This window comes from Myiozetetes cayanensis, unplaced genomic scaffold (assembly GCF_022539395.1).
Source record: "Myiozetetes cayanensis isolate MyiCay16 unplaced genomic scaffold, myiCay2020 scf6-25, whole genome shotgun sequence".
Classification (NCBI taxonomy): Eukaryota; Metazoa; Chordata; class Aves; order Passeriformes; family Tyrannidae; genus Myiozetetes; species Myiozetetes cayanensis.
Window position 1 is genome coordinate 654,464 of NW_026087853.1, and position 27,709 is coordinate 682,172.

Here is a 27,709-nt window from a genome sequence, read left to right on the forward strand (position 1 = left end):
TGTCCTGGGCAGGGCCAGGGGTTGGATTGGACGATCCTTGGGTTTCCCTTCCAGCTCGAGGAATTCTGTGATTCCACAGTTCCAATTTTTCAAACATCTCACCCCTTCTGAGCTGTGTTGTGTCAGTAATTTGGAGGAGACATCCGGGGGTTGTTCTTCCCTGCGAGTTAAATTCCTGCAGCCTCAGCGTTTGTTTTCCCCACCAGGCAGATCCGCAACTGCATCACCCCCAGGCTCTGGGCAGTGACAGGTCATTGTCCTGATCGTTGCCAGCTTTTTCCTTCTGATTTCACCATTTTCCACTAGTCCAGGAGTGACTGCAGGGTCAGGACACTCAGGAGTGGCTTCGGTGCTGCACCAAATCCCACCAGCTCCTGCTGGGAACTGCTGGTGAGCCAGGATTAGCTCTGGAAGGGGTGGGAAGAGGCACCTGACAGGCTGGAACCCTCACAGTGACAGGGTGTTCCTCATGTGCTCGGGCTGTGAATGGAGAGGCTGAAGCTGCAGCGAGGAGGAGGAAGGTGGGGGATGAGAAAAGTCCAGGGATGTCCAAGGTGATGCTGAACCCATCCCAAAAGGGAACAGAAGGGGTGTTTTGGGATTGTCTGGAAACAGAGAGGACTGGTAGAGGAGACCTCTCTGCATGTCTTGAAAATTCACCTCCAAGCCATAAGTGGCCTTGCAGCATTTTGGGCTATTTTAGGGGTTTTTTTTTGATGCCAAACCTGTTCCTCAGCTCCGATTTCTGCTTGGCAGGGTTTGTCCGAGAGCTCATCACCAGCAAAGCCCCTGTCCTGCCTCTTGCTGGTTTGGTGTCAGTGAGGTACCAAACAGCTGCCCTGGCTGGGGGGGAGGAATGGGCTGATTTTTAAGTGCTCTATTTTCTTTGCATGTGTAACTCAGCATCTCCAGAGGGTGCTGGCACTGACAGGTGGAGCTGGCAGGCTTTGGTGACACCACAAAGGACGGAGCTGTCCTGTCACAGCCTCACAGGGAGCCACTTCGGCTGCAGCCCTGGGTTCAGGTCTGGGAGCTGTCACTGCAGCTCAGTGGGGAATCTGCCTTGGGTTAAGCAGGGGCTGACAAAGCTCTGCCTGAACAAGGTTTGGGTTGGGAGGGACCTTAAAGATCATCCAGTGCCACCCCCTGCCATGGGCAGGGACACCTTCCACCAGCCCAGGTTGCTCCAAGCCCTGTCCAGCCTGGCCTTGGACACTTCCAGGGATCCAGGGGCAGCCACAGCTTCTCTGCCCAACCTGTGCCAGGGCCTCACCACCCTCCCAGCCAGGAATTCCTTCCCAATATCCCATCTATCCCTGCCCTCTGGCAGTGGGAAGCCATTCCCTGTGTCCTGTCCCTCCATCCCTTGTCCCCAGTCCCTCTCCAGCTCTCCTGGAGCCCCTTTAGGCCCTGCAAGGGGCTCTCAGGTCTCCCTGGAGCCTTCTCTTCTCCAGGTGAGCACCCAACTCTCCCAGCCTGGCTCCATGATCAGAGGGGCTCCAGCCCTGGGAGCATTCCTGTGTTCTCCTCTGGACTCTCTCCAGCAGCTCCACATCCCTGATGGTGCCCCCCAGAGCTGGGGTCTCACCCGAGGGGGGGACAGAGGCACCTGCACAGCTGGTGCTCCAAAACAAACTGGGGGTTGGGTTTGACCCCTCAGCACAACTGGAAAATCCCCAAAGAGAACTGATGGGAGATGAAAATCCCCATGACAGTGTCACACTCCCTGCCCAGCCCTCTCCCCCACTCGGCTCCCAGCACTTCCCACAGCAACACCCTTCCCCAGGCATCGGGATCACACCCAGAGCTGCTGCCCAGAGCCCTCACAATCCCCACGATCCAAGAGGCTGTTCCCGGGATCCCGGGGCCCAGCTGGCCCGAGGGAGCATGCGGAGAACAAAGAGCCACTTACCTCGTTGGTGCTTCCCTGGGAGAGGCATTGGGAAGGGGGAGACAGAAAGAGAGAGAAACACCCCTGTGCATCACACGTGGAGCTCATCCCTGCCGTGTCCCCAAACAGGCAGGACCCCTCACTGCTCCGGCCATCCCTCCTGTATCCAGTCCCACTTCCATGGGGCAGAGCCAGGAATTCCCCTGGGGGCAGGCCTGTGGCTGGTGGTGGGCAGAGTGCCACTGCCCAGCTCCTTCTCCAGAGAACTTTCCCTGGGGTTGGAGAGCCATGGGTGCCAGCAGGAGCCATGGAGCAGCTCCAGGCACTTTCACCTCTTTATTTTCCACCCCCCAGCTGGGCATTTTGTAAGTGGGCAGTGTCCTGTTCTTGCTGAGCTCCCACTGCTGCCTGCACTGGGAGGGGCAAAGGCTGGGCTTGGATATCCCAGCAAATCCCAAAGGCAGCTGGGAAGTGTCCCTGAGCAAAGAGCCACTGCAGTGTGGGGGTGCTCAGGCTGCTGGGATCAGGGAAGCCAGGCTGGATCCACCTGGGACACAGGTGATGTGCTGCATTCCCAGCTCTGGAATGAAGGAACTGAGCAGTGAACTGATCCATTTTTTTTCTCCCCAAGCTGCATGTTCAGCTGCAGCAGCACAGGGAAGCAGGGAAATGTGCTTGCTCTCCATGGACATCTCGCTGGTGGATGAAAAGCAGGGAAGGAGCAGGAAAAGGTCTGGAGAATGGCCCTTCCTGCCAGGAATCGAACCCATGGAGGCTTCTGAGGGATGAGCTCACCCGGCTCTGCCATGGAAGAGCAGGAGGCCAGGGCAGCCTTCCAGCTCTCTGGGAACAGGGATTGCACCCCTGGATGGGCAGGGGGGGTCAGTGGAGCACGCAGGGTCTGGGCTTCTCCCAGCTCTGCAGTGGGAAGAGGGCAAAGGCTGTAACAGGAAAGCAGGGCCTGGTGCCAAAACAGGTACAGAGGCCAGACCTGGCCTTGACCTCCAGCAGAGCCCCGAGAGCCCAAATCCCTGCCCTGAACCAGGGGAGGGGGATGGACCTTCCTTTTTGACACAGACACACACAGGACAAGCACACACCCCAGCTCTGAGGATCCCAGTGGGATCCAAGGCAGAGCTGCCCCATTCCCACGAGGTCTGAGAGGCTCCACCAACTCACAGTTGGTGACGGGTAAGACAAGTAGGGGGAGGGAAAAAAAAAGAGCCAAACCAAAAGACCTTGCTGTGAGTTTTTCTCATGCCCAGCCTGGATCTACACAGCTCGTTTTCCAGAGGCTCAGGGGGTGCAGCTCCAGCCTTGCTGTCCACCCTGCTCTAACACGGGGCTGTGACATCCCTGAGACACCTCACTCACCTTGCAGCCAACTCCACAACCTGCACTGGAAGCAATTCCTCCCTGGAAGGTCTAAGGAGTGGATTCAAACTTAAAACAGGGCTCAGGTGTGGATCTGCTGGCTCTACCAACCCTAAAATCCCAAACCATCTCAACGGGGGAGGCAAAATCCCCTCGAGGACAAACCTGGGCGCTGGGGGGTGGGCAGGGAGGGTGGGGAGGGGGTGGGCTGTTTTTCTGTCAAAACCAAAAGCTCTTTATCCTACCTGGTCCCACAAGGCTGCGGCCACTTGGTCTATAACTGCTCCCAGTTCTCTGTACTCCCCAGAGTATCTGATATAAGCCCAGGTACAGAGCGTGATAAGTGTCAAGCCCATGATCATGTTGCACAGGCTGGCAATGATGTCCAGGCCCACGAAGCCGGTGACGCCGGCGATCACGTAGGTGATGAAGATGACGACGAAGAGCGTGGCGGGGGTGCGGGCGGCGTGGAAGATGTTCTTGCTGTCGTTGTGCTTGATGTACTGGACGTAGAGCTCGTCGATCTCGCCCTCCAGCTGCTGCAGGTAGCGCCGGCTGAACTCCTCCCCTCCCATCTTCTTCACGCCCCGGAACAGCCTCACCGCCTCCTCCCGCAGCTCGGCGTGCTTGCTCTGCAGGTCGCTGGGCGCCAGGAAGGGCTTGTCCCCCCCGCAGACCTGCGGGGCACAGGCACGGGGGTGGCACCTGGAACGGCTGGGACTGGGGCTCTCCAGGGCCACTGGATCCCGAGGGAAGGGCTCCGGGACCGGGATAAACCGCTGCCCCATCCCACAGCTCCCTGTGCAGCTCCCTCACAGCTCCCCGACACCCACCCTGAATCCCAGCGTTTTCCAGAGCTGCAAAACCACACTTGGAAGCGTCTCCCTTCTGCATCAGAGCATGGATATATTGGTTTTAAGGTGTTTTAGTCCTGCCAGCTGGCAGCAATTTCCAGAGTTCTGTGATGGAATTCTGGGATAATATGGATGAGCAGAGTGGGGGCCTGGAAAGGGCTGGGGACAGCCTGGGATCTGAGCTCCACCTCAAAACATCACACCCAGCCCCTCTCCAGAGCTGAGGGAGGGCAGAGCACTGGGGAAAAGCCACTCTTAATGACTTGATCCCCTAATTAGCACCACAGGTGACCACCCCACTCCATCACAATTTTGGGGAACGCTGGGAAGTCATGGGCCAAGGCCATGAAGGACATTTTCTACCAGGAAACCAAGCAGGGAGGTTTCCCCACAAGGGTGGAGTTGGGGCTGTTCAGCCTGGAGAAGAGAAGGCTCCAGGGACACCTGAGAGCCCCTTCCAGAGCCTAAAGGGGCTCCAGGAGAGCTGGAGAGGGACTGGGGACAAGGCATGGAGGGACAGGACACAGGGAATGGCTTCCCACTGCCAGAAGGCAGGGATAGATGGGATATTGGGAAGGAATTCCTGGCTGGGAAGGTGGGCAGGCCCTGGCACAGGTTGGGCAGAGAAGCTGTGGCTGCCCCTGGATCCCTGGAAGTGTCCAAGCCGAGGCTGGACGGGGCTTGGAGCACCCTGGGCTAGTGGAAGGTGTCCCTGCCCATGGCAGGGGGTTGGACCAAGATGAGCTTTAAGGTCCCTTCCATCCCAGGCCATTCCAGGATCCTCTGAACCTGTGGCAGGAGTGACAGGGGCACTGTGAACAGACATGCTCAGCACCACCCACCTCTTCCATCCTCTTGCTGTAGGTGTCTTTGGCAGTGGCAACTGCTGCTAAATTGTTGGCTTCTGCTGTGGCCTGGAAGAGGGGCAAAAGGGGCACAAAATTAGGGTGCAGAAGGACAGGGTTAAGCAGGGGAACAGCAGGGAGTAGCTCTCTGGATGCTCATGGCCTGCATATGTTGACAGGCAGGACACGTGTGAGGACACCCGGAATTCAGGAGCTGCCTTGCTCAGCCAAGCGTGCTCTCCCAGCCTCCAACCAATCCCAAATAAGATCATCCCCTATTTACACATCCAAAAGCCTGCATGAAGACAGGATTCCCTCCCTCCAAGCCAGAGCAACGAAATCTTTGGCTTTGGCTGTGGGAAACAGCAAGGAAAGAGAGATAAAAGGCTCAGCCGTATGTAAACAGCCACAGCTGCACCCTCCGGAATGCTGGAATGCTGGCTGGCTCCAGGAGTGGAGCAGCAGCCCAGGAGCCACTGCACACATGCAGAGCCCTGTCACCTCCCTGTGTGGCCCCACAGATGCCATTTACCTGTGGGGGATCATTCCAGCTGGTGCTGTGTGCAGCCAGCAATTCCCTCCAGCCCATCCAAGGGACAATTCCCAAGCCATGCCGGGCCCGTGACTGCCAAACGCTTCCCAAAACACTGCTCCTTGGGCTGTTACATTAAGGCTTTTGGAATGCAATCACAGCAGACCCAGTGTGCTGCACTAGCTGGACACCTCTGGGAATTAATGGCAATTCCAGCACACGGATTCCCCCCAGCTCCCACTCACATACCTGCAGCATCGACTTGGGGTGTGGCAACTCTTCCCCTTGGTAGATCTTTATGTATGCCTGGAAAGGAGGAAATCACAGGGAATGCAGCACACATGAGCAACACCAACCACCCCCACCCAGCTCCAGACACGGCTTTGGCAGGATCTAAAGGAGGAGGAGGAGGATGTTCCTGGCACGAGATGGCTTTGGTCAGGAAATGCGACGTAACGCGGCTCGAGGTCGACCCAGGGTGGCCCGGATCGGTCACTCCGGGCTCTCCCTCCACCACTCACACCCTCCCATGGGATTTGCACCTACCTCTGTCCTTCCCTGAGGGAGCAGGAGCCAGAGGCAGGTAGCCCTGGAGAGCAGGTGGTGAGAATTACTCACCGATGCCTCACATGGAAATGTCCCCAGTAGTCATGACAACAAAAATAAGCTCTTTCCAAAGGCAACAGGAATTCAGCCCTCAGCTTATCCCCTTCTACTCCTCAATTCTCCAGGAGAAGGAAAACAGTTCCTCCCAGTTTTGGGGCTCACTGTGAGGTCAGATCCAGGCCCAGGAGGTGTTTGCCCTCAGCTGCAGTGAGTCAGGACTATCAGGGCTGCCCTGCCTGCTCCTGCTTTGCCCTTTAATTAGAGCAAAAGGCTACAGGTGAACAAACTCAGGTTCTCTTAAACAGGCCAGTACCTTGAAATACTCCACAAGGCCTCGACAGGTGATATGATTTCCATTGATCTCCTTAACATCCAGGCTCTCGGGACTAAGAAGCCAAGGAATCAAAATCTTCAAGTTCTTGATGAACTCGTCGTCTATTTCTGGAAAAAAAAATCCCCAAAAAATGGCATCAGAGAATCACAGGATGGTTTGGGTTGGAAGGGACCTTAAAGGCAATCTCATTCCAACCCCCTGCCATGGGTAGGGACACCTTCAGCTAGAAGGTTCTTCCCCCAGAGGGTGGTTGGGCACTGGAGCAGCTCCCCACGGAATTGTTACGTCCCCAAGCCTGACAGAGCTCAAAGTGCATCTGGACAAAGCTCTCAGGCACTGGTGGGATTGCTGGTGCTGCCATTTGAATTAAACTACATGGGACTGAAGACAGAAAAAGCAGTGCAACAGCCAGACATTTGGAAATTGCGGAGAGCAGGGAAGATCTCCCACGTTCCCTCCACCAGAGCTCAAAAAGCCGAGCACAGCTCCGAGGGGACAAGAGAACACCGTGTCAAGAAGCTGCTGACAAGCCCTGTCTGCACAAACCACTTGTTCAATCCTACTCAGCAGCTGAAATTAAGGGGGAGCTCCAGAGATCAGCTCTGTTTCCAGCAGCACATCTCCCTCCTGCTGCCTTCGCTGCCCCTCCGCTGCTTAGCACCGAGTTTTCCCGGAGAACAAGTCTGAGCACCGGCCAGACAAAAGCAGGGAAGAACCATCATCTGCAGCTCTCTGCTGGTGTATCTGAAGTGGCTAATGGGCCACTTTATTGCTGAGATTACAGCAGCCTGGAACCAGCCCCAGCTCACAACAAACACCTCAAAACACCCCATGGGTTCTTTTTTTCCCTTCCCGCTTTTTTCTTTTAACCTGTTGAACTTAAGTGTGCCCTGGAGGGAAACCACTGATCAGATAAGTCAGGAGGATGAAATATTCCCTGGAAAGCTTTTCAAGGTCTCGTGGAACCGGCCTTCCACCCTCCACAGGAATTAACTGCAGGTTTAACACCCCGTCCATAAACTTCCAGTCTCATCCCTGCCCTTCCCAGTTTACCTATCAGTGTCCTGACAGTGAGTATTGCCAGCAGCTCTCAGATCTTTTCAGCCCCCCACACCTTTTTTTTTTGCCTCCCATGTTTGTCTTGCTGCACTGGGAAGAAGCAGCTGGGTGTGTGTACATAACCGGGAGGAGGATCCGACTCCTCTCCCAGTTGTTTTTTCATGGAAAATACTTAAAGAGGTTTCAGGAATAAGCAGGACACTCTGCCAGGGCATCTAAGATGTTATCAGCTTAAAAACCAGAGCTTTGCCTTCATACCTTTCAGCTTCCCATCGAAGTTGGGGTTGGTGGCGACCTTGAGGCCCGGGTGAGGTAAGAGGAAGCAGGAGATTTTGGTGAAGCAGGAATGGATGTGCTTCCTGACGTTCTGCAGCTCCTCGTGCTGATTTCCCGAGACCTGCAAGAGACGATAAATCACAGAATATCCCGAGTTGGAAGAGACACACAAGGATCAGGGAGTCCAACCCCTGGCCCTGCCCAGGACACCCCAACGATCCCACCCTGTCCCTGAGAGCATTTTCCAAGCATTCCTCGAGCTCTGGCAGGTTTGAAGTCGTGGCCCTTTCCCTGGGGAGGCTGTCCCAGGGCCCAGCCACCCTCTGGGGGAAGAACCTATTCCTGAGATCCAACCTGAGCCTGCCCTGACACAGCTCCAGCTGCTCCCTCAGGCCCTTGGTCACCACAAAGAGATGGGTGCTGCCCCTTCGCTTCCCCCAGTCTGGGGAGAGGGATTTTCCCTCTGCTGGGAATGCTGGGATAATGCTGGGCCAGCAGCATGGGATGCTCCACCCTGTGGCTGCTTAGAGCAGGAAAAAGCAACACAGAAGGACATTCCTTAGGGATTTACTGCACAAGGACAAAGACCAGGGAACTGGTGTATCTCTGACCACACGGCCTGGGGCATGTTATTATCCTTTGGAAAATGTGCATGTCCGTGTATGACTGGAATACAAAAACATCTGGGATTTCCCACCAGGGCCTTTCTTGTCTTGCCTTTAATTAGGTCTCCCCACTCCCAAATCACCCATTCAGTTCCTGATTAATCCCACTGGATACCATGCCCATCATTTTTAGTGTAAAACTACCTATTACTGAAACATCATTCCTGGTCTCTTGGGAATCCACTGCCTTTCCCAGAAAGAGAGTTCCAGGGAGCCACTGAACATGGCAAGGAAATTCATCCTCCCAAAATGCCTCTGCTGTGACTCTGAGGCACTGGCTAAGCATGACCATCACCAGCACTGCAGTTCACTCCTGACACCCAGTGATGGCAGATTCCAGAATCATGGAATGGTTTGGGTTAGAAGGGATCTTAAAGACCATGTAGTTCCAAACCCCTGCCATGGGCAGGGACACTTCCCACTATCCCAGGTTGCTCCAAGCCCCGTCCAACCTGGCCTGGAACCCGGAGCAGACAGAATGTACCTTCAGCCGCTTCTCCAAAAATCTTGCACCACCATCAGATCCATAGGAAAATTCATAGGGGAAGCTCCAGTCACGAACCAGGAATATAAGGGACTGGAAAACAGAGCCAGAGAACAGTGGGGTCAGTGTCACACAGCACCCACCAAGTCACAGTGAGGTGCTGCTTGGAGTCCACAGTGGTGGCTGAACCCCACCAGCACCTTCACCCCCATCTTATGCCACAAACAAAACCCTCATCCCGAGTCTTCTCCCAGCTCCAGCAGCATCTCCTGCCTTTCCTGCCACCCCATCATGGCACTGAGACCGTGCAGACAAGAGAAAGGGCACAGAGCACACCCCAAACTGCTGCAGCACCGGTTTGGACTCCCTGGCTGGGAGAGCATCATCAGTCATTGACACTGCCCAGCGAGGGAAGGGATTGTTGGTAACCAGGACAAAAGGCAGCGAGCTCCCCAATTCCAGCCACATTTAGTTCCATCCTATGGGAATTCTGCAGGCTCATTTTTATTTTTTTTTTTCAGCCTTTTTCACTGGGCAGCCTTCCAGACAGACTTCTGATGAGAAGCAGATGCAGAGGAAGGAGGGTGAATAAGAAATCAGTGGCTTTTGTAATCTTTATCGAGGCATTCGAAGTTCCTGGGCAAGAAATAAATAAATACCAGTACGGTCAGCTTTGAGCCTCTAAATGAAATATTTTCAGAGGAAATCAGGTCTCCAGTGTCTCATCTGAGCAAGGGACCCAACAACCCATGTAAGAAATAAAGGGCTTGGAGGGGGAAGTCCAGGAGCAGATAAGCAGATCAGCAAGTGGAATCCATTCCACTGGAATTTCCCTAAAATTTGTCTACAAAATGTTTAGAACAAAAATCCAGTGGAGGGAGGGAAAATATTTCTGCTCTTTATTTCTCTTCCATAAAACATCCGAAAAGGTTAAAATAAAAATAAAAAGGAGAGAGAACAGTGAGTTTCTAAGCACTGCACCCAGTGAGCTGGCTGGGGACACGCTGTTCTTTGGAAGCCCAGGAGATGTTTAGGAGATGTGTCCATGTTTAGGACTTTTCCACAAACTCATCGTGCACTCCTTGAGTTGGGAATGATTTTTTTTTTCCCCTCAAGTAGAGTTGTTGCAGATGGGCTGGGTTTGCCAAGCAGAGTGACAGGCAGCACTTTGTGAGGGCACCACAGGCAGGGCTGGTGCCCGGTGAGGGCTCCTCAGTGTGAGGAGGAGAGGAGGGAGCTGAAGGAAAATGTTGGTTTTCCACTGCCAAGTCTCACTTCCCTTCCAGCAGGATCAGTGCAACTGCAGGGTTTTTTACCATCATACTTGGAGAATCAGGGAATCACAGAATGGTTTGGGTTGAAAGGGACCTAAAAGTTCATCCAGTGCCACCCCCTGCCATGGGTAGGGACACCTTCCACTAACCCAGGATGCTCCAACCTGGCCTGGGACACTTCCAGGGATCCAGGGGCAGCCACAGCTTCTCTGGGCAACCTGTGCCAGGGCCTGCCCACCCTCATTTTTCCTGCTGGGAGATCTCCAGTGCTCACCTGGCCACATCCCCACCCGTCCTTCGAGCAGATTTCGTCACCTCCACAAGCAGCTGTTTGATATTTCCCCCCCAGATCATTCCTGAAGATGACACTGAATCAGAGAGAGCCCGGGGGGACCCTGAGGAAACACTTCTGAAGGATGATGATTCCCCATTAAAATTAGTTCAGCCTGCTCTGGCATCTATCAGTTAATGAGTTTTTAATCCATTAACAACGGACTAAAGCAGACAATGCTGACTTCATTTGCTTTTAATCAGCATCTTGGGGAGATAAGGCTTAGAGAAGGGGACACATCCTGGTGAGAGTTACCTTTATCAACCAAGCTCTGTGTCTTTTAAAAACTGATAATGGGATTGTTTGACAAGACTCACCATCCACAAACTGTGTGACTTGACAGCAATTAAAGTCTTTGGTCAAATCAGAGCCTGTTATCCAGCCCTAATGATTTAAGCATATTTAAGTTTCCCCTTACAGCCTCCTTTTTACTGATGGAGGAGGAAGTATCTCACTCTCACTGGAATATTTGGCTGCATCATCCCCCCAGTTTTTGAATAAGGAGCAGGGATATTTATTTAACATCTGGCTTTTTGCTGTACCAGGTTACAACTTTCTTCAAGCTCTTGCTACCACAAGTCCTGTATTTTTACTGGTAATTTTCACAGCCTTTATCAGTCATCTGCCCATGCCAGCATCCAGTAGGCCCTTAAAATTCCCCCAAGATCTCCATTTGTCTGAATTTTTAACCTTTTAATTCCACTTCCTGACAGCCTATAAACCCCTCTATAAACCTGCTGTCCTTCCAGGACAACAATTCTCTTTTTATGTTGGAAAGCAAATGTAAAATAGCTGTGAACCCCTTCCCAATCACCCTGAATGTTTTGTTCTCTGCTATTTTCCACTTTGGGAAGTTCACAAACCCCCATCCAACTATCCCCTCACCTACTGTGGGTGCCCCCAAAGCTCTCCTTTTTTTTTTTTTTGAACAGCAGCTTTCCACAGGTTGGGAAGCAGCAGGGTGAACAGATGTCTCTGATTTGAAGCTGAATCTCCCCCCCCTTAAACTGAGCCTTCCCACAGCTCTGCTAATCCTCGCCCTTTCCTTTGGCCAGGAGCAGGGATTCCCTGGAAAAGGCTGTGCAGAGTGTGACAAACCTGAGGCAAACCCAACTGCTCTCCAAGCCTGGCAGGACAGGGCAGAGCTCTTGGCAAGGCAAGGGTTCAGGCAGGAAAGAAAGAGGGGCGCTGGAAGTGTTTGGAAGCCTCTCTGGGGGCAGTGAAGCACAAAAGCCTTTCCCTGGAGCTGCTGAGCCCATCCCCGGGCAATCCCAGCTCCTCCCGTCCTGCAGTGACACCTCGTGGTGAAGCCAAAGGGCTCAGGGACAAGAGAGCTGGCCGGGACTCACCTGGAAAGGCTTCTGGAATGTCTCCTCCATGGCCAGCCGGCCGTACTCGGTGAAAAGCTGGAAGGAGAAGGAAAGAACGGGACTGTCAGCTCGTCACTGCCCGGCCGGGCTGGGGGAGACCCGGGAACAGCACCGAGCTCTGCTCTGGGAGCAGGACAGGACTGGAGGGAAGGGCTGGAGCTGTGCCAGGGCAGGGTCAGGTTGGATCTCAGGACAAGGTTCTCCCCCCAGAGGGTGGTTGGCACTGAACAGGCTCCCCAGGGCAGTGGGCACGGCCCCAAGGCTGCCAGAGCTGCAGGAGGGTTTGGACAACGCTCTGAGGGACAGGGGGGGATTGTTGGGGTGTCCTGAGCAGGGATCAATGATCCTTGTGGATCCCTTCCAGCTCAGGGAATTTTATGATCCTGTGAAGGAGTGAGGGACCTTTATGATCCAGGACTAACAGCTCCATGTGCAGAGCTGGAACACAAATTGGCTCTGGGCTTCCCGTTCCCACGCCAGAGGGACAATCACCGTGCTGAGCCCCCACGTGCAAGGTCTCAGCCTGCAGGGTTTGGCTGCCAAATCTGGGCAAAAAATGGCTCCAATCAGCTGCTTGCTGCTGCTCTCACACCAACCAGAAACTTCACGTGCTCCAAGGGAACTGCTGGAGCCCTGCTCCCTCGAAACGCTCCAGGAACGAGCGGAAATGAAGTCAGGAATAAGTACTTTCCCTGCAAACTCCCGCTGTGCAAAGGCTCCAAAATCAGCCTACAAGCAAGATTTGAAGACTCTCCAGTCTTTCTGGACTCGAATTGCAAACTGAAGGCACAGTAATGTATTTCCCAGATGCCTCAAAGTGGGTCAACTTGTTAAGCAATAACGGCTTAAAATCCAAACTGGAAGATCAGAGTTGCACTGGATAAATTCAGTGTGGAAAAGGTGTTATTGTTAGTAATATTTACAGACTGAAATAATTTAGAAGTCTTCAAATGCTGATTTTTTTTCAGCTGGACTTTTGCTTTTCTTTCCTTTTCCTTAAGCTCCTGAAAAAAATCTACCTAACCAATCAATCAATCAATCAATCAATCACCTAAACAGAAGGGAAAGCAGGAGGTAATTCCAGGAAATGGGCAGGACACCTGTGCCACAAAAATCCCATTAGCTGCTTTTCTCCAACAGTCAGGGCTGGAATCACCCTTGGTGGGGGGGTGTCACCTGTACTGAGCCAGTACCAGATGGCAACATCCAGGCTTTTAATTTACAGTCACGGAATAGAACCCCAGAATGGTTTGGACTGGAAGGAAACTTAAAGATCACCTGTTTCCAAACCCAAACACTTCCACTATCCCAGGTGGCTCCAAGCCCTGTCCAACCTGGATCCAGGGATCCAGGGGCAACCACAGCTTCTTTTGGGCAACCTGTGCCAGGGCCTCCCCACTCCCACAGCCAGGAATTCCTCCCAATATCTAACCTAATCTTGCCCTCTGTCGGGTTGAAGCCATTCCCTCTTTTCCTGTCACCCCAGGCCCTTGTAAATGATCTCTCTCCATCTTTCTTGCAGCTCCCTTCAGGTCCTGCAAGGCCACAGTTAGGTCACCCTGAAGCTTCTCTTCCCTCACCTGCAAGTGCTGCAGATCATCCTCCTGCACGTTCTGGGACAAGTTATAAACCTGCATTTAAATAAAAAAAAAAACAACTTCAGATCACTCAGAACAGCCTGTCCTTCAGGCCAGCACGCCTTTGATGTGGTTAAAGCCTCCAACAGCACCGTGGGGACACAGGCAAAGTCCCAGGTAGGGATTGGTGTGGTCCAAGAGAGGTCCTGGGAGCACCAGGGTTCCTGGGGAGTGAATCCCACCCCCCCAGAGCCCAGAGGTTCCCCACCTGGATGGAGCTGATCATCGTGCTGAGGGCAAACACGGTGGCAGAGTCCCTCAGGGTGGACTGGCTGTCGAAGGTCCCCTGTGTGTCCATCAGCAGCACGGCGACCTGCGGGGCACAGAGCGCCACGTCAGCACCCCCTGGGATCCAGGGAAACCCACCCTCACCTGCCAAGGGGGGGTGTGGGGGGGAGTGTCAGCTGAATCTGATCTCACTGCCTCTGCCTCGGGGTTATTGCTGGTGGAGGGGAAGGGGAAAGAGCAGCCCCAGCCACGCCCTGACAACAGGACGGCTCCAGCAGGCACTGAAATCAATGCCAATTTGCTCCTCAAACACTCAGGAGCCAATTCCTGAGTCTGCAGCAGCTTTGTGTCATAGAAACCAAACACTTCTTGCACCTCCTTAAACCCAGAACACCTTCAGCTACCCCAAAAATCACACCCTGAATGACTCAGTGTCGCTTCGGTGCCGGGCTCTGCGCTAAAGAGCAGACAAATACAAAATATTCCTGCAAGTGGAATTTGCAGGACGCCTCCAGAATCCCATTTTGCATTGCATTTGACCACCCTGAATGGAGAAACTCCATTTTACAGCTGCTGCTCCAGGAAAGGGGAGTGGTTTGCAAGGACCTCGGATCCAAGGTGAGTAGGAAGAGTACAGATATAAACTCTGGGATGCACAGAGTGGGAGAGCACAGCAGGGACACCTGGACATCATCGCCTCACTGCATTATACCCATCCATGCTAAATCAGGGACAGGGCATTGAAAACCTTCCCTAAGCTTCTCACAGCCACCCTAAGACAAGGCAGAAGAGCCTCGAAAGCTGGAAGAGAAGAACGAGCTGAGCACCACCAGGAGGCACACACACACCTTTGTCCCGTCGGGCTTGTCCACCAGGAAAACCTCGCTCCATATCTGAATGCCGGTGGTCTCCCGCTCGGATCCTCCTCTCCAGGAGAAACCGGTCAGGGGCTCGTTGTAATCTCCAAGCCAGTCCACAGCATCCTGCAGGGAGGAACAGAAGAAGCTGCTGTGAGTTCTCATCTCACTTTGGTTTCACGCTTGTCCCCTGTGCTGGAGGGGGCAGTCCGGGTTGGAGAGATTTCCTTAGGGAAAGATTAGGAAGTTAAATATCAAGTGAGGGAGTTTTTTCCTTCCTTTCACTGGGGAGGCCTCACCTCAAATCCTGGATTCAGTTTTAGCCTCCTCCTGACAAGAGAGACATTGAGGGGCTGGAGCGTGTGCAGGGAAGGGAACGGAGCTGGGAAGGGGCTGGAGCAGCAGGAGCAGCTGAGGGAGCTGGGGGGGCTCAGCCTGGAGAAAAGGAGGCTCAGGAGGGACCTTCTGGCTCTGCAACTCCCTGACAGGAGGGGGGAGCTGGGGAGGGGTTGGGCTCTGCTCCCAGGGAACAGGGACAGGAGGAGAGGGAATGGCCTCAAGTTACACCAGGGGAGGTTTATAATGGATATCAGGGAAAATTTGTTCATGGAAAGTGTGATCAGGCATTGGAACAGATTGTCCTGCACAGTGGTGGATTCAGCATCCCTGGAAGTGTCCAAAAGCTGTGTGGATGTGGCACTTGGGGACATGAGTTAGTGGTGGCCTTGGCAGTGCTGGGAGAAGGGGTGGACTTAATCTCAGAGAGCTTGTCCAAACTTGATTCCATGACCCAGGGCAGCAGATGTGAACATCTCCACTCCAAAGTGAAGATTCTGCGAGGAGACCCTTGGGTGCCCAGGGCTGTGGAAGGATCTGCTCTGTTTCATTCTGTAAAGCCCAGGCCAATGAGAGGCTTTGAGCATTCCTGGAGCACCAAATCCTGTCCAGCTCTTCCCTGGGCACCACAGGGGAGCAGCACCAGAAGGCCGGGAAGAGCCCCCTGAGCTGCAGCCTCACCTTGTTGTACATGTAGCGCAGCATGAAGTCCATCAGGAACGACTTCCCTTTCCTGAAAGCTCCGGCCACGGACACGGCCACGACCTCCTTGTCCCTGACGGCCTCGGAGAGCAGGATGCGGTTCAGGGCGGCCTCATCCAGCTCAAAGGAATGGTCATCCTTGACAATGAGCACCTGCACCGGCCCTGCCTTCCTCACGGATTCCTCCTCCTCCGAGCTCCACTCGTAGGTCTTGTCTGCAAAGCTACCTGTGGGCACAGGGAGAACAAGAGCTGGGGGTTCCTTCTCCTGGGCTGGGCAGGGTACGTGGACAGAGAGCCCCAATATCCATCCCAAAAGGGCATCACCCCTATGGAGACTCCTTGCCAGGGGGTCCCTGCAGGCAGAGAGCTCCCTGCTGGAATCTCCTGACAAAACACACCTGTTACCTTTTTGTCCTAGGAGAGATGACAGGGAGAACAAATCACCCTGTTGTTCCCTGCACTCCTCACCAGGCCCTTCCCGAAGGCTGACTCAAAAATGGATGCTGTCCCTGCTCCATGTGCAGCCTGCACCGATGCTCCAAGTGCAATCCACTGTCCCTGCCATCAGCAGCATCCCCTGAGACGCTCCCAGCAGGAATCAGGCCATGAAGACGCAAACCCATCCCGATAAAAGCCACTTCTCCGCTCCCAAGTGAGAACCCTGCACAAAGCACAGGCCCTGCTCGCTTCCCCACTTGGAAATGGCCCAGTTCCCAGTGGAGCTGCTGGCCAGGCTGTGCAGGGATTATCCAGCCTTACAGGAGGATCTCACAGGAGCTGGATGCACTTTAGGACCTGCCATCCCCGGACACTTCAGCCCTGGGCTTTGCAAGGAGCAGGCCAGCTCCAGTAATTTTCCTCTCCTTGCCTCTCCAAACATTCCAGCCCAGGAAAGAGGTGCTGAGGGTGATTAATCATGCTGGTCAGCTCACCTCCAGCCACGTGAGAGCTCCTTGCCAGCAGGGAGAGGAGCGTGTGACGGAAAGTTCCCCCGCATTCCGACAGAAACTTCCCGCTTCGCTGGCTCGGGCTGGAACTTTCCAAAGTTTTACCTCAAGCTAAACCCCCTCAGCCTCTGTGTCAGCCCCTGACCCCTCAGGGACCCAGTTTTCAGCCATTCCAAAGCAGAAAGGCTGTGTGTGTGCACGTGAAGTTATAAATTCCAAGAGGAACGGGATTTGCCCGTTCCCAGCCTCTCTGTCAAGAAGCCTCCGGCACAAACTTCATATTTTAAATAACAGCAGCTCTTTTGTCGGGGGTTCTGATTTCCTAAGATCCCTCAAGGAAGCGTTGGGATCGTGAAGCCTGGTTGCCAGGGGATTTCTGGTGGTTCTTGGACGTACACTACGAGCTTTCTTTGCTCACAGTTCGAAGACAAAGATCTTTTCTTCCCGACGCTTGGAGGTTTTTTAGCCCAACCAAAGTCCCACCCGCTCTGAAAAGAGGGATTCTCCACCAGCCTGCAGCACTAAAATCCCTTCAAACAGCAGGCCCTGCCCTGTGTCACTGCTCAGAGGCCTCCAGGAAAAAAAAACACCACCTTCCCATTTCAAATCCAAAGATTCAGGATTCAGGCACACGTTGCCAAATGGCCTGAAAATGGAGGTCTCTCAGCAAATACCCCTTCCAGCATCCAGGAATTCCCAACAGGTAAGCATGGCCAAGGGGCCACAGGCTTTTGGGGCTCTGCTTAAGCACTGCCACACTGCAAGGGATATAAAGGACAGGAAATCCCTCCTCTCTCCTGGTGTTTCCCAATGCTAACCAAGCTAACCAAGTCCAAGTTTTATTTTCTTTGTGCAGTTCCACTGAAAGGAACAGTGGAGAGATCATTGGATAGGATGTGACTCACGGCAGAGGCAGGAAAAAACGTGTAAATCGAAATATTCCTGACTCTAAGTAAAGCAGCAGGGTGAGAGAGCTGTGCCACCTTCCCAGAGCAGACAAATCCCACACACAGGGCAAGTGGGACCAGCATTTTGGCTGGAATCCAATTTCCCTGGCTCTGGAGCCAGGCTGGGAGAGCTGAGAGGGTTCCCCTGGAGAAGAGAAGGCTCCAGGGACACCTGAGAGCCCCTTGCAGGGCCTAAAGGGGCTCCAGGAGAGCTGGAGAGGGACTGGGGACAAGGGATGGAGGGACAGGACAATCAGGAATGACTTCCCACTGCCAGAGGGCAGGGTTAGATGGGATATTAGGAAGGAATTGCTGGCTGGGAAGGTGGGCAGGCCCTGGCACAGGTTGACCCAGAGAAGCTGTGGCTGCCCCTGGATCCCTGGAAGTGTCCAAGGCCAGGTTGGAGCACCCTGGTGAAGTGGAAGGTGTCCCTGCCCATGGCAGGGGGTGGAACTGGATGAGCTTTAATGTCCCTTCCAACCCACACCATTCTGTCATTCCATGATTTAAAACTCCTAAAGGTGAAAGAAAAGTTGTGTTTTTTTAAAAAGGAGCAAGACAGACAGGAGGAAGTCGCACCCTAGAGATGTTTCACATATTTTCTAAGCACGTGGCGCCGCTCCCAACAATCAAATCCCACCCTCCACTGTCTGACAGAGATGCAGCAGCACAGAGGACTGAGCAGAGTCCCTGCCCTCCTGCTTCCAGAGGGACAGCTGCTGCCACATTCCACCTCCTGGTGCCTGGATGGGATCTCCCAGGTGTTCCCCCTCCCTCCAGTTCAGCTGCTGGGAAAGAGCGACAACCAGTGCAGGGGAGCAGAGACCGTTCTGTCCTTTCAAAACATCACAATCTGAAGGAGAACAATTTTTTTCAGGAGATGTTGGCAGGTTTTGGGAAAATGTCTCCAGACACAGGTAAGAGTCCAAAGCAGCCACAGTGTCCTTCCTTCCACCACCTGGACAGCAGGAAAACCAGGCAGTTTGCACAACACAGGGGCAAAACACAAAACATTATGAGCAGGATATATTGATTTCCCAGTTCATTGAGGTCATCAGGAGAGAGAGATCATATTAAGCAGGTCTCTGAGCTAATTTCATCCCTGCTGTCTCTGCTTCTTTCGTGTGTGCCATTGGCAGACGGAACTTTATCTTTTTCATATTTATTTTCCATGTGATGAAACTTCCACGTTCTGCTTATTAGATTATCTGCCCCACTGCAGAGCCAGGGATTATTTCATAAGATGGCTGCACGTGACTGGAAATCAAGTCTTTAAACTGCTCTTTTCTGGCCAGGAACAACTTTGTTTGCTTTGAAGGAAGTTGTACCTGGCAGTGCCAAAAAGGGAAAGGAAGGAGGGCTCGGCTTTCCTAAACACAGTTTTGTTTTCACTCATTTTCTGGGATGACTCCTCCTTTCTCTCGGCCCCTTGCGATTACGTCAATCCTCCAGCTGCTCATTCAGGAATTGTCAGGATCCAGTTCCTTTTCCCCATTTCATAACAGCTCATTCCCGTGACTCCGAAGCGGGGGGGGGAAGCCACGCTCTCTCTTTTCCATATGGCCATTCCAAGTGGAAAGGGGAAGGAGAGCAGAGATTTGCCTTGGCATTTGTACTGTCACTAGAAGCACTAAAAAAACCAACATTAACATTGTCCAACTGGTCCAGGACTTACTTTTGGCTAAAATGAATTAAATTAAAGCAGTGTGTTTCACACTGTGCCTGTGTGCAGACTGACAGACATGTCTAATGTATTTAAGCTCCTCCAGAGGAATAAATGAGGTGAATTCCACGCCACTAATTATGAAACCTTTGGTGAGGGCTTGCTGAAGCCTGTTCTTCCTCAGCTATGGAAGAACAGGTCACAGAAGTGCTGACTGCATCCCAGAGAGCCACCAATAAATCAGCCTTGTCCTGAAAGGAGCCTGCACAGTAAATACATTTCATTCCAGAGGATGAAAGGCAGCCGTGTCCCATCATCTGAGCCTGTCGGATCAGAGCCTGAGAGAGCCACTTTGCCAGCCCTGCTCTCGTGCTTCCTTGGATCCCAGGATCACCTCAGCACTGCCTGTGGAAAGCAGGGCCTGCAGCCTGGGCTCCGATCCCCCTGCTGAAATCATGGAATCCTGGAGTGGTTTGGGTTGGAAGGGACCTTAAATCCCATCTCATTCCACACCCTGCCACGGGCAGGGACACCTTCCACTTGCTCAGGCTGATCCAAGCCCCGTCCAACCTGGCCTTGGACACTTGCAGGGATTCAGGGGCAGCCACAGCTTCTCTGGGCAACCTGTGCCAGGGCCTGCCCACCCTCCCAGGGAAGAATTTCTTCCTAATATCCAAACTAATCTCTCCTCTTTTAGCTTAAATCCATTCCCCCTTGTCCTGTCACCACCTGCCCATGTCCAAAGTCGCTCTCCCTCTTCTCAGTAAGCCACCTCTCAGTTCTGGAAGGCCACAGCGAGGTCTCCCTGGAGCCTTCTCTTCTCCAGGCTGAACGACCCCAGCTCAGATGTCACTCACACAGACACACAGCTGTCACCCCAGTGCTGTGTTCTGAGGTATTCAAACCAACTTACTGCATTGAAAAACACAATACACCAAGGGGAGAAAATAGAGGTTTGATGGGAATCTTTAACTTGCTGCTATTTCCTTGGAATAGAGTATCCCTGTATCGACTGTGCCAGGCTGCTTATCAGAGCTCTCCAGGGATTAGTCTGATCAGCAGTGATATCCCTGTGGGTCCTTGCTGCAGCTGCCACTTATACCACTCACATATCACAGTGCCACCAGCCACACCACGAGCCAAGCCCTGAACAGAGCAGCTTACAGTCAGCCCCCATCCCTCTCCAGAGAGCCTCAGCTTCCAGGAAGCTTATCTGCCCTCCACAACGGCTCTGGCACGGCCACACATCCCTCTCCAAGCTGCTGGCCCCCTGGCACTGCTCACACCCAGCGTGGCTGCTGCTGGGACAGGAGCTGTGCTCCCTCTCCCCACGCTGAATCCATGTGCCACATGACAGGCAGTGATGATCAGCAGGGCTCTGGGGAGGCCGGGCGAGGCTGCAGCGCTCTGAGCATGCACCAGGAATCCTCCCCTCCTCTCCCAGACAGGCTGAAGCAGAGCTCTGCTTCTGATCCAGCTAAGGAGGGGAAAAATAAGAAATAAAGCATGGAAGCAGCGCACACACCCTGCCAGGGCAGGGGGGATGTTGTCCAGCAATGACCTCAGTGGATCCTGCACAAGGGATGCACGCAGGGCAAGGTCCATCCCGAGCCACCCAGCCTGGCCTGGCTATGAGTTGGCAAATTCCCTCAGCACGGGGCTGCCAGAAGGTGTCTAGACTGAGGTGCTCCTGGGAGACTGTCTTGAGAGGGAGAAGCAGGAACCAGGGCTGGGCAAAGCCCTCTCTCAGTGCTCTGCAGTCCTGCCCTCGCCGTGCTCCCCGAGCGTTCCAGGCCAGCAGGACACAAAGGCTCCCAAGCTGGTTTTCCTCTCACACACACAGTCACCACCTCTTTCTATATCATGGAATTCTGGGATAGTTTGTGATGGAAGGGATCTTAAAACTCACCTTGCTCCAAGTCCCTGCCATGGGCAGGGACACCTTCCACTAGCCCAGGTTGCTCCAAGTCCTGTCCAACCTGGCCTTGGACACTTCCAGGGATCCAGGGGCAGCCACAGCTTCTCTGGGCAACCTGTGCCAGGGCCTCCCCACCTTCCCAGCCAGGAATTCCTTCCCAATATCCCATCTAACCCTGCCCTCTCTCTGTGTAAAGTCATTCCCCCTTGTCCTGGCACTCCAGGCCATTGTAAATAGTCTCTCTCCATGCAACTCCTGCATCCAGGTCAGTGCTGGCCACACAACCCTCCCTCCACCCTGTTCACACCTCTGCTGGGATTTTCTCAGCCCCACGGATTCAGAGGATCACAGATCCAAGTAGGAGAAGCACCAGGTGCTGCCCATCAGCAGCATCCACTAAGCAGAGCTCCCCTGAAGTGACACATGTACCTCTGTCAGGACCTGGGGCTGGTGCTCTGGGAAATGCAGCAGGGAATGGGAAGGCAGAGCCAGACCTTTCTGTGCCCTATTTGCAAATCACTTGCACCTTCCCAGACTGGAAGTGCAGATGGAATTCCAGCTCTGCCAGGAACCTGTGGAAATGATGGGTCAGTGATGAAGATCTGCACCCAGGGAGCTGCAGGGCATCGCTGATGAACAGGTGAAGAAAACTGTCCTGGGAAAAATGAGCCCTGTCCTTCAGCAATCAAGAATGGCAGGTCAATTGGAATGGGCTGCCCAGGGAGGTGCTGGAGTTGCTGTCCCTGGAGCTGTTTAAGGAAAGGCTGGATGTGGCATCAGTGCCACGGTCCAGTTGACAAGGTGGTGATCAGTCACAGGTTGACCTCAGAGGTCTTTCCCAGCACAATTGATTCTGTGATTGTCACAGGTCACACTTGGCAGGCTCCCTCTGAGATCCCAAACTGTCCTCTCCAAAGTCAGGCCAAACTCTTACAGCCCGACAGCACAGCACTACTAACATCCTGCCCAATCCAACCTGCACTCCCACGTTCCCCTGGCGAGCATCCCACTTCTCTGCACCCCAGGATTCCGGGAGCAGGGAGCTGAACGGAGTGGCTGCTGCTGCCAGGCTTGGGACTCATCCCTTGCTTTTTTTGGAGCAGTGGCAGGACTGGAGTGCACCTCCTTCCTGCCAGCCCTGAGTCACCCAGCTGGCAGCACCGCTGCTGCAGCGTGGCCAGCCCAGCCCCTTCTCCCTCTGGCAGAGGGGACGAGCAGATGAATGGTTCTGCTGATAGCACGAGTGGTTTGGGACCTGCCCGCCGTGAATGCTGACAGAAACAAGAGCCTGGATGATCAGCAGCCACCAAACCTGCCTGTTACAACACCTCAAATGCCAAAGTCCAACGTGCAGCTTTTTAATGACAACACCCACCACCCCTTACACCAAGCTCTGGTGCTCAGCTGGCTCTGAAGCAACAGCAATTCCTGTGGCTGTGAAATTCCCGAGCTGAGCTCCTCATTAGCAGGATTCAGAGACACAGGCACACAGCAACCTTGGGAATGAAGCAAAGCAGAGACCAGCTCGTTCCAGCCCCCTGCCACGGGCAGGGACACCTCCCACTAGACCAGGCTGCTCTAAGACCCATCCAACCTGGCCTGGAACACTGCCAGGAATACATCTCCAGAACTCCAGCTTCACCCCCAGGTCACATTTTCTGCATGGCCTTTCATCTGCTCTGTTCGTCAGCAACAGCCTCCCTTCATCTCCACCATCATTACTGGATTTAGTCGTTTCTGACATGAAATTATTTTTACCCTTTTGTCGCTAAAATTGCCTGAAAATTAAGCTTGGTAAACATGCCACAGAATCCTAGGATACAGCATGAAAATTACAATTACAGTCTGGAGAAAACAGTTATGCCTATAGGGAGCTTTAAATGTTACATACTTTGTGGGCTTGGCAGAGTTCAGCCCCTTCTCCAGAGCCTCCACCCCAGCTGGGAAATTCCCCTTCAGCTCCTTTCCTGCTGCCACACTCCACCCTCCTTCAGCTGATGACAAGTGGGAGCATTTCTGGCAGGAACAAGGGAATTGGGGTCTCTCTGGATTGAACTGACTTCCAGAAATGATCCATCTTGTGCCTCCCAGAGCATGACAACACCTGTCCCAGACTCCTTCCCCCTCTGGAGAAGGTTCCAGTCAGTGATGCAGAGGAGTTAAAATAAATCCCTCTTTCCCTGAACATCACCCAGGCCCTAAACAATATTTCCATCTGCTGCTTCTCATCCATGGGCTTAGCAGGGAAATTGCAGCAAGACATAACCAACTCCAGGGTTAGAGTTCTATCCCGATATCCTGGGATACTGCGAAGTAATTCCCAGCTGGGAGGGTGGGCAGGCCCTGGCACAGGTTGCCAAGAGAAGCTGTGGCTGCCCCTGGATCCCTGGAAGTGTCCAAGGCCAGGTTGGATGGGGCTTGGAGCAACCTGGGCTAGTGGAAGGTGTCCCTGCCCATGGCAGGGGATGCAATGAGATGAAATTTAGAGGCCTCTTCCAACCCAAACCATTCCATGACTCTATGATCATATTTTTCTTGCAGTGTTGTCTTGTCTTTCAAGTCCCATACTTATCTTGCAACGTTGTCTTTCAAGTCCCAGCACTTCATTTTTCTCCCCTCATTTACAAGCCAGACATTTAGCTGTGAATATTTCTGGCTTTTTGTGTGAAGGCCCCTCTGTCTGAAACATATCAGCTTCATGGGAAACATGAGATTTCACACAATTTGTTCCAGTCTGTGCTGTTTAAAGGAGCAACTGGGAGAGGGGATCTCTGATGGTTTGACTGGACTGGGGGGGAGCAGGCTGTTGAACATCAGCAACTGCCAAGCACAAACAAATTCAGGGAAAAAAAATCAGTGTAATCTACCACAAACCTTCCCTGAGCTGGCTGGACTTCACCGTGCCAAGCAGGATTTGGACTAACAATCCTTATTTTGGGAAAAGCAGGGTCCCCCACTCACAGCAAGAAAATCATTTGTGCTTTTTTTTTTAATCATCTTCAGCTGCCTCAACCATTCAACTGGCAGCAGTTGTAAAGTCTGTGCATCATTTACCACGTTCAGGAAGAGCCTTAAATGAGGCACAGCCTTATGCTGACCTTTAGCCCAAGGCTAAATCCTGTTCTGGATGCATCACAACCCCCTGCATGAGCTCACAGAGATGTGACAGCGACCCAGCTTCAACCAGGGAGGGACAACACCCCAAAATTTGCTCTGGGAGCTTTTAAAAAAGCCAGTTATTTTTCATGAAACGAAGGGGGGGGTTACACCAAGCAGCTGCCTCTTTCCAGGCCTGAGTAACTGGGACAAAGTTTGATCCGTTTCAAAATAGCGTTAATATTTTTAATGACCCATAAGCCCATTTTTAGAACAAAGCAAAGGACTTTCTCCTTTCCTCCTCAGCCTGAGCCTCCTCCTTCGCCAGCTGAAAAATGTAGCAGTGAAATAATCACCCCACGGACTGATGTCACCGGACAATGCTGCAGTCACTGGATGTAAACACAGCGTTCAGGGCCGTGAGGTTTTGTTGTATAAATAGAATAAATAAATCCATTAAAGGTGGAGTTTGTTTGGGTTTTTTCCCCCTAGTAAAAAACGAGAGGCATTTTTTGCCCTCTTAATTTCTTACTTGCAACGTCAACCGGCCCGGCAAAGCGCCGGGAAATCCTCTAGGAAGAGGTAAACGTCTGTGGGATGTAGGGTATGATTCTGAGCTGTGGGGAAGGTGGCTGATCCCACACAGATCCAACTTGGATCCGTGGATGCTTCCAGATTCCTGTAGAGGATCTAAGAGGAGAGGTCACCAACTCAGTGACACATCACATTTCCCCAGAGTGGGGCTCAGCAGCACTCAGGCTGAGGGATGTGCCTAATTTGTCTTGCTGGACCGAGGTTGTACTTCCCAAGGTAGATGTTTTCCCTCCTTACATCCCTTCCGGCGTCATTTGCATTCCCTTCTCCTGCCATCAGGACCTGGAGGGAAAGCACCATCGCGTGGACGTGTGTGCAATTCCCAACACACACAGGGCTGACACGTCTGTCACACGCGCTCCGTGAGACAAAGCTGAGAACGGCAGCGCATTCCCTGGCAAGTTTTCCCTCCGGTTTACCCGAGGATCTGGCGACCCTCGTTGAGTCACAGTCAAACACGGCACCGATCAGACGAGCTTCGCCAATTTTCCACCCCTCACTCTCCCCCCCCAAAAAAAAAGCCCCCCTCCCCGCTCCGCTGGCCCGGATCACACACTCCGTTATGCCAGCACTTCCTGGAGCTCGTCTCTGAACTGCTAATCATTACCATGGGAAATCCTACACTCATCTACGCAAATTAGGATGTAATTTGTGTATCTAAACATCGCGGCTCGGCTCAGCCGCTCCGCCCGAGGAGCCAGGATACCTGGAGCACCGGTGAGCGAGCTCACCCGGAATGTGACTCCGGAGGAAATGGCAAATTGCTCTCCCCAGCAGCCTCAAATAACGGAAAATGGCTGGATAAAGACTGGTTTCCTAAGGAAAACAGAGTGTCAGTGGAAGCGGGTGAAGCGACACGTGAAGGCGGAGGAGCCCCTTGCTGGGTGCAGCCCACCTGTGGGACCAGCCCTGGCTCCACTGGGAAGCAGCAGCCGCTGGAGGATCCGGGCGGCTCCAGAGGGAAGCGAAGCCTCGCAGGAAGACGCCACAGAACTTCCTCCTCCCCCGTCACCCCGCCTGGCTGCCCCCAAAATCCCCCGGCCTCCGGGAGGGCTGTGAGGGGACGGGTTTAAAATGGCCCCTCTCTGGAAGGTGTGACACGACAACAAAGCCCTCCGGCTCCCAGAAATGGGAAGAAACCCTCTGGAGGGGTGAGCTGCCGGGGAAGGCCAGCGGCTCTGACTGAGGAAAGTGGGGTAAGCAGGATTCCTGCCCCTGGATGAGGTGGGATGTGGGTGAGGTGGAATCTCTGCTCCTGGATGAGGTGGGGTGGCGGTGAGGGGACTCCTACTCCTGGAAGAGGTGGGAGGGGAGCGAGTGGGATTCCTGCTGCCGGATGAGGTAGGGTGGGGGTGAGGGGAATCCTGCCCCTGGATGAGGTGGAGTGAGGGTGAGTGGGATCCCTGGATGAGATGGGTTGGAGGTAAGGGAAATCCTGCCCCTTGGATGAGGCAGGAGTGGGGGGAGCGGGATTCCCTGTTCCTGGGTGGGGTGGGGTGAGCAGGATCCCTGCTCCTGGACGAGGTGGGCTGGGACCAAGGGGGATCCTGCTCCTGGGTGACGAGGGGTGGTGGCTGAGGTGACATCCCCCCTCCGGGACCGAGGGGACACCAGGGACAGGGCGAGGGGTGTCCGGGCAGGCTGAGGGGAGCCGGGGCAGCCGCAGGGCTCCCCGAGCAGCTGCCGCGGGGTGTCGGGCCCCGGGCGGGGCCGTGACAAGCCCGAGCCGGGGACACCCCGCCCGCCCCGCGCCCCAGCGAGGCCCCGGAACGCGGGGCACCCCCATCCCGCACCCCCCTCCTAGCGCCGCCGGTGGGGCGGGACGGGCGGGCCCCCGGCCCCGCGGGGATGCCGTGGGGACTCGCAGATCCCCGCGTGCCCCCTCACGGGGATCGCGCCCCGGGCCGGCCGAGCCCCCCGCCCGCACGGTGCCCCCGCAGCCCCGCCCCGGCGCGGGCCGCAGCCGCCGCAGGCCCGGCATTGTCCGCGCTGCCCCCGCCGAGCCATCGCCTCCTACCCCAGCTGCTCCTGTCCCGGCGGTTCCGGGCCATGGCGGCGGCTGCGGGAGGAGGCTCCGTGCGCGCTCCGAGCCGCGCTGCGTCTGGCGGGGCTGCGGCGGCGGCGCGGGCGGGCGGGGAGCCGGCGGGAGCCGCACCATCCCCGCCCGCCGCACGGCCCGGCACGGCCCCCGGGCAGCCGCGGGCAGCGCTCGGGGGGGCACACACACACACACTCACACACACATATATACACACACCCGCACCCCCCCGGGCACCCACCCACCCGCGGCGGGGGGATTGGATGGGGGGGTCAGGCGGGGAGGGTCCCAAATCCAGGTCACTCCTGGCAGGGCACTGGGATCGCGGGGGGCTGGATATCCACACCTTGGGGGCACTGGGCACCCTTAAGGGTATGCAGTCACATGGGGCCATGGATGGGGTACACAGCACATGCAGGATGGTCCCACATCCAGGTCACTCGTGGCAGGGCACTGGGATTATGGGGGTTCCCATGTATGAGGCATTGACATGAGGAGGGACTGGGCACCCCCGTGGGCACCCACTCATGGGGGAGATGGATGGAGGGCTCAGCACAGACAGGATGCACCCACATGCAGGTCACCCCTGCCAGGGCCCTGGGATCATGGGGAGCATCCATACCTGGAGGCATTCACACCTGGAGGGGACTGGACACCCCCATGGGCACCCAGACACTGAAGGCATCCCTGTCTGGGGAACCAGGCTTGTCTGGGGTACTGGGCACCCAGCCATGGGGCCCGTGGATAGAAGGACCCAGCACAGACAGGATGGTCCCACGTCCAGGTCACTCCTGCCACGGCACTGGGATCATGGGGGCACCCACATGTGAAGCATCCACACCTGGGGGG

At 54.5% G+C, this 27,709-nt stretch overlaps 1 protein-coding gene across 2 annotated transcripts in view; it reads right to left on the minus strand.

The window, feature by feature from the left end:
• Positions 1–26,978, minus strand: part of ATL1 (atlastin GTPase 1) — a 28,276-nt gene extending 1,298 nt beyond the window's left edge. The window contains exons 1-13 of one of the 2 annotated variants that reach the window (XM_050336125.1): positions 26,840–26,978; positions 15,635–15,882; positions 14,609–14,743; positions 13,741–13,845; positions 13,476–13,526; positions 11,875–11,931; positions 8,921–9,013; positions 7,754–7,892; positions 6,416–6,543; positions 5,746–5,802; positions 4,962–5,033; positions 3,511–3,942; positions 1,913–1,927 (exon numbers count right to left, since the gene is read on the minus strand). In XM_050336125.1, coding sequence (XP_050192082.1) covers positions 1,913–1,927; positions 3,511–3,942; positions 4,962–5,033; positions 5,746–5,802; positions 6,416–6,543; positions 7,754–7,892; positions 8,921–9,013; positions 11,875–11,931; positions 13,476–13,526; positions 13,741–13,845; positions 14,609–14,743; positions 15,635–15,882; positions 26,840–26,873 — 1,566 coding nt within the window. In that variant the 5' untranslated portion in view covers positions 26,874–26,978. The remainder of the gene's footprint in view (positions 1–1,912; positions 1,928–3,510; positions 3,943–4,961; positions 5,034–5,745; positions 5,803–6,415; positions 6,544–7,753; positions 7,893–8,920; positions 9,014–11,874; positions 11,932–13,475; positions 13,527–13,740; positions 13,846–14,608; positions 14,744–15,634; positions 15,883–26,839) is intronic. The other variant, XM_050336126.1, reaches the window with a different exon arrangement.
• Between the last annotated feature and the right edge of the window lie 731 nt (positions 26,979–27,709).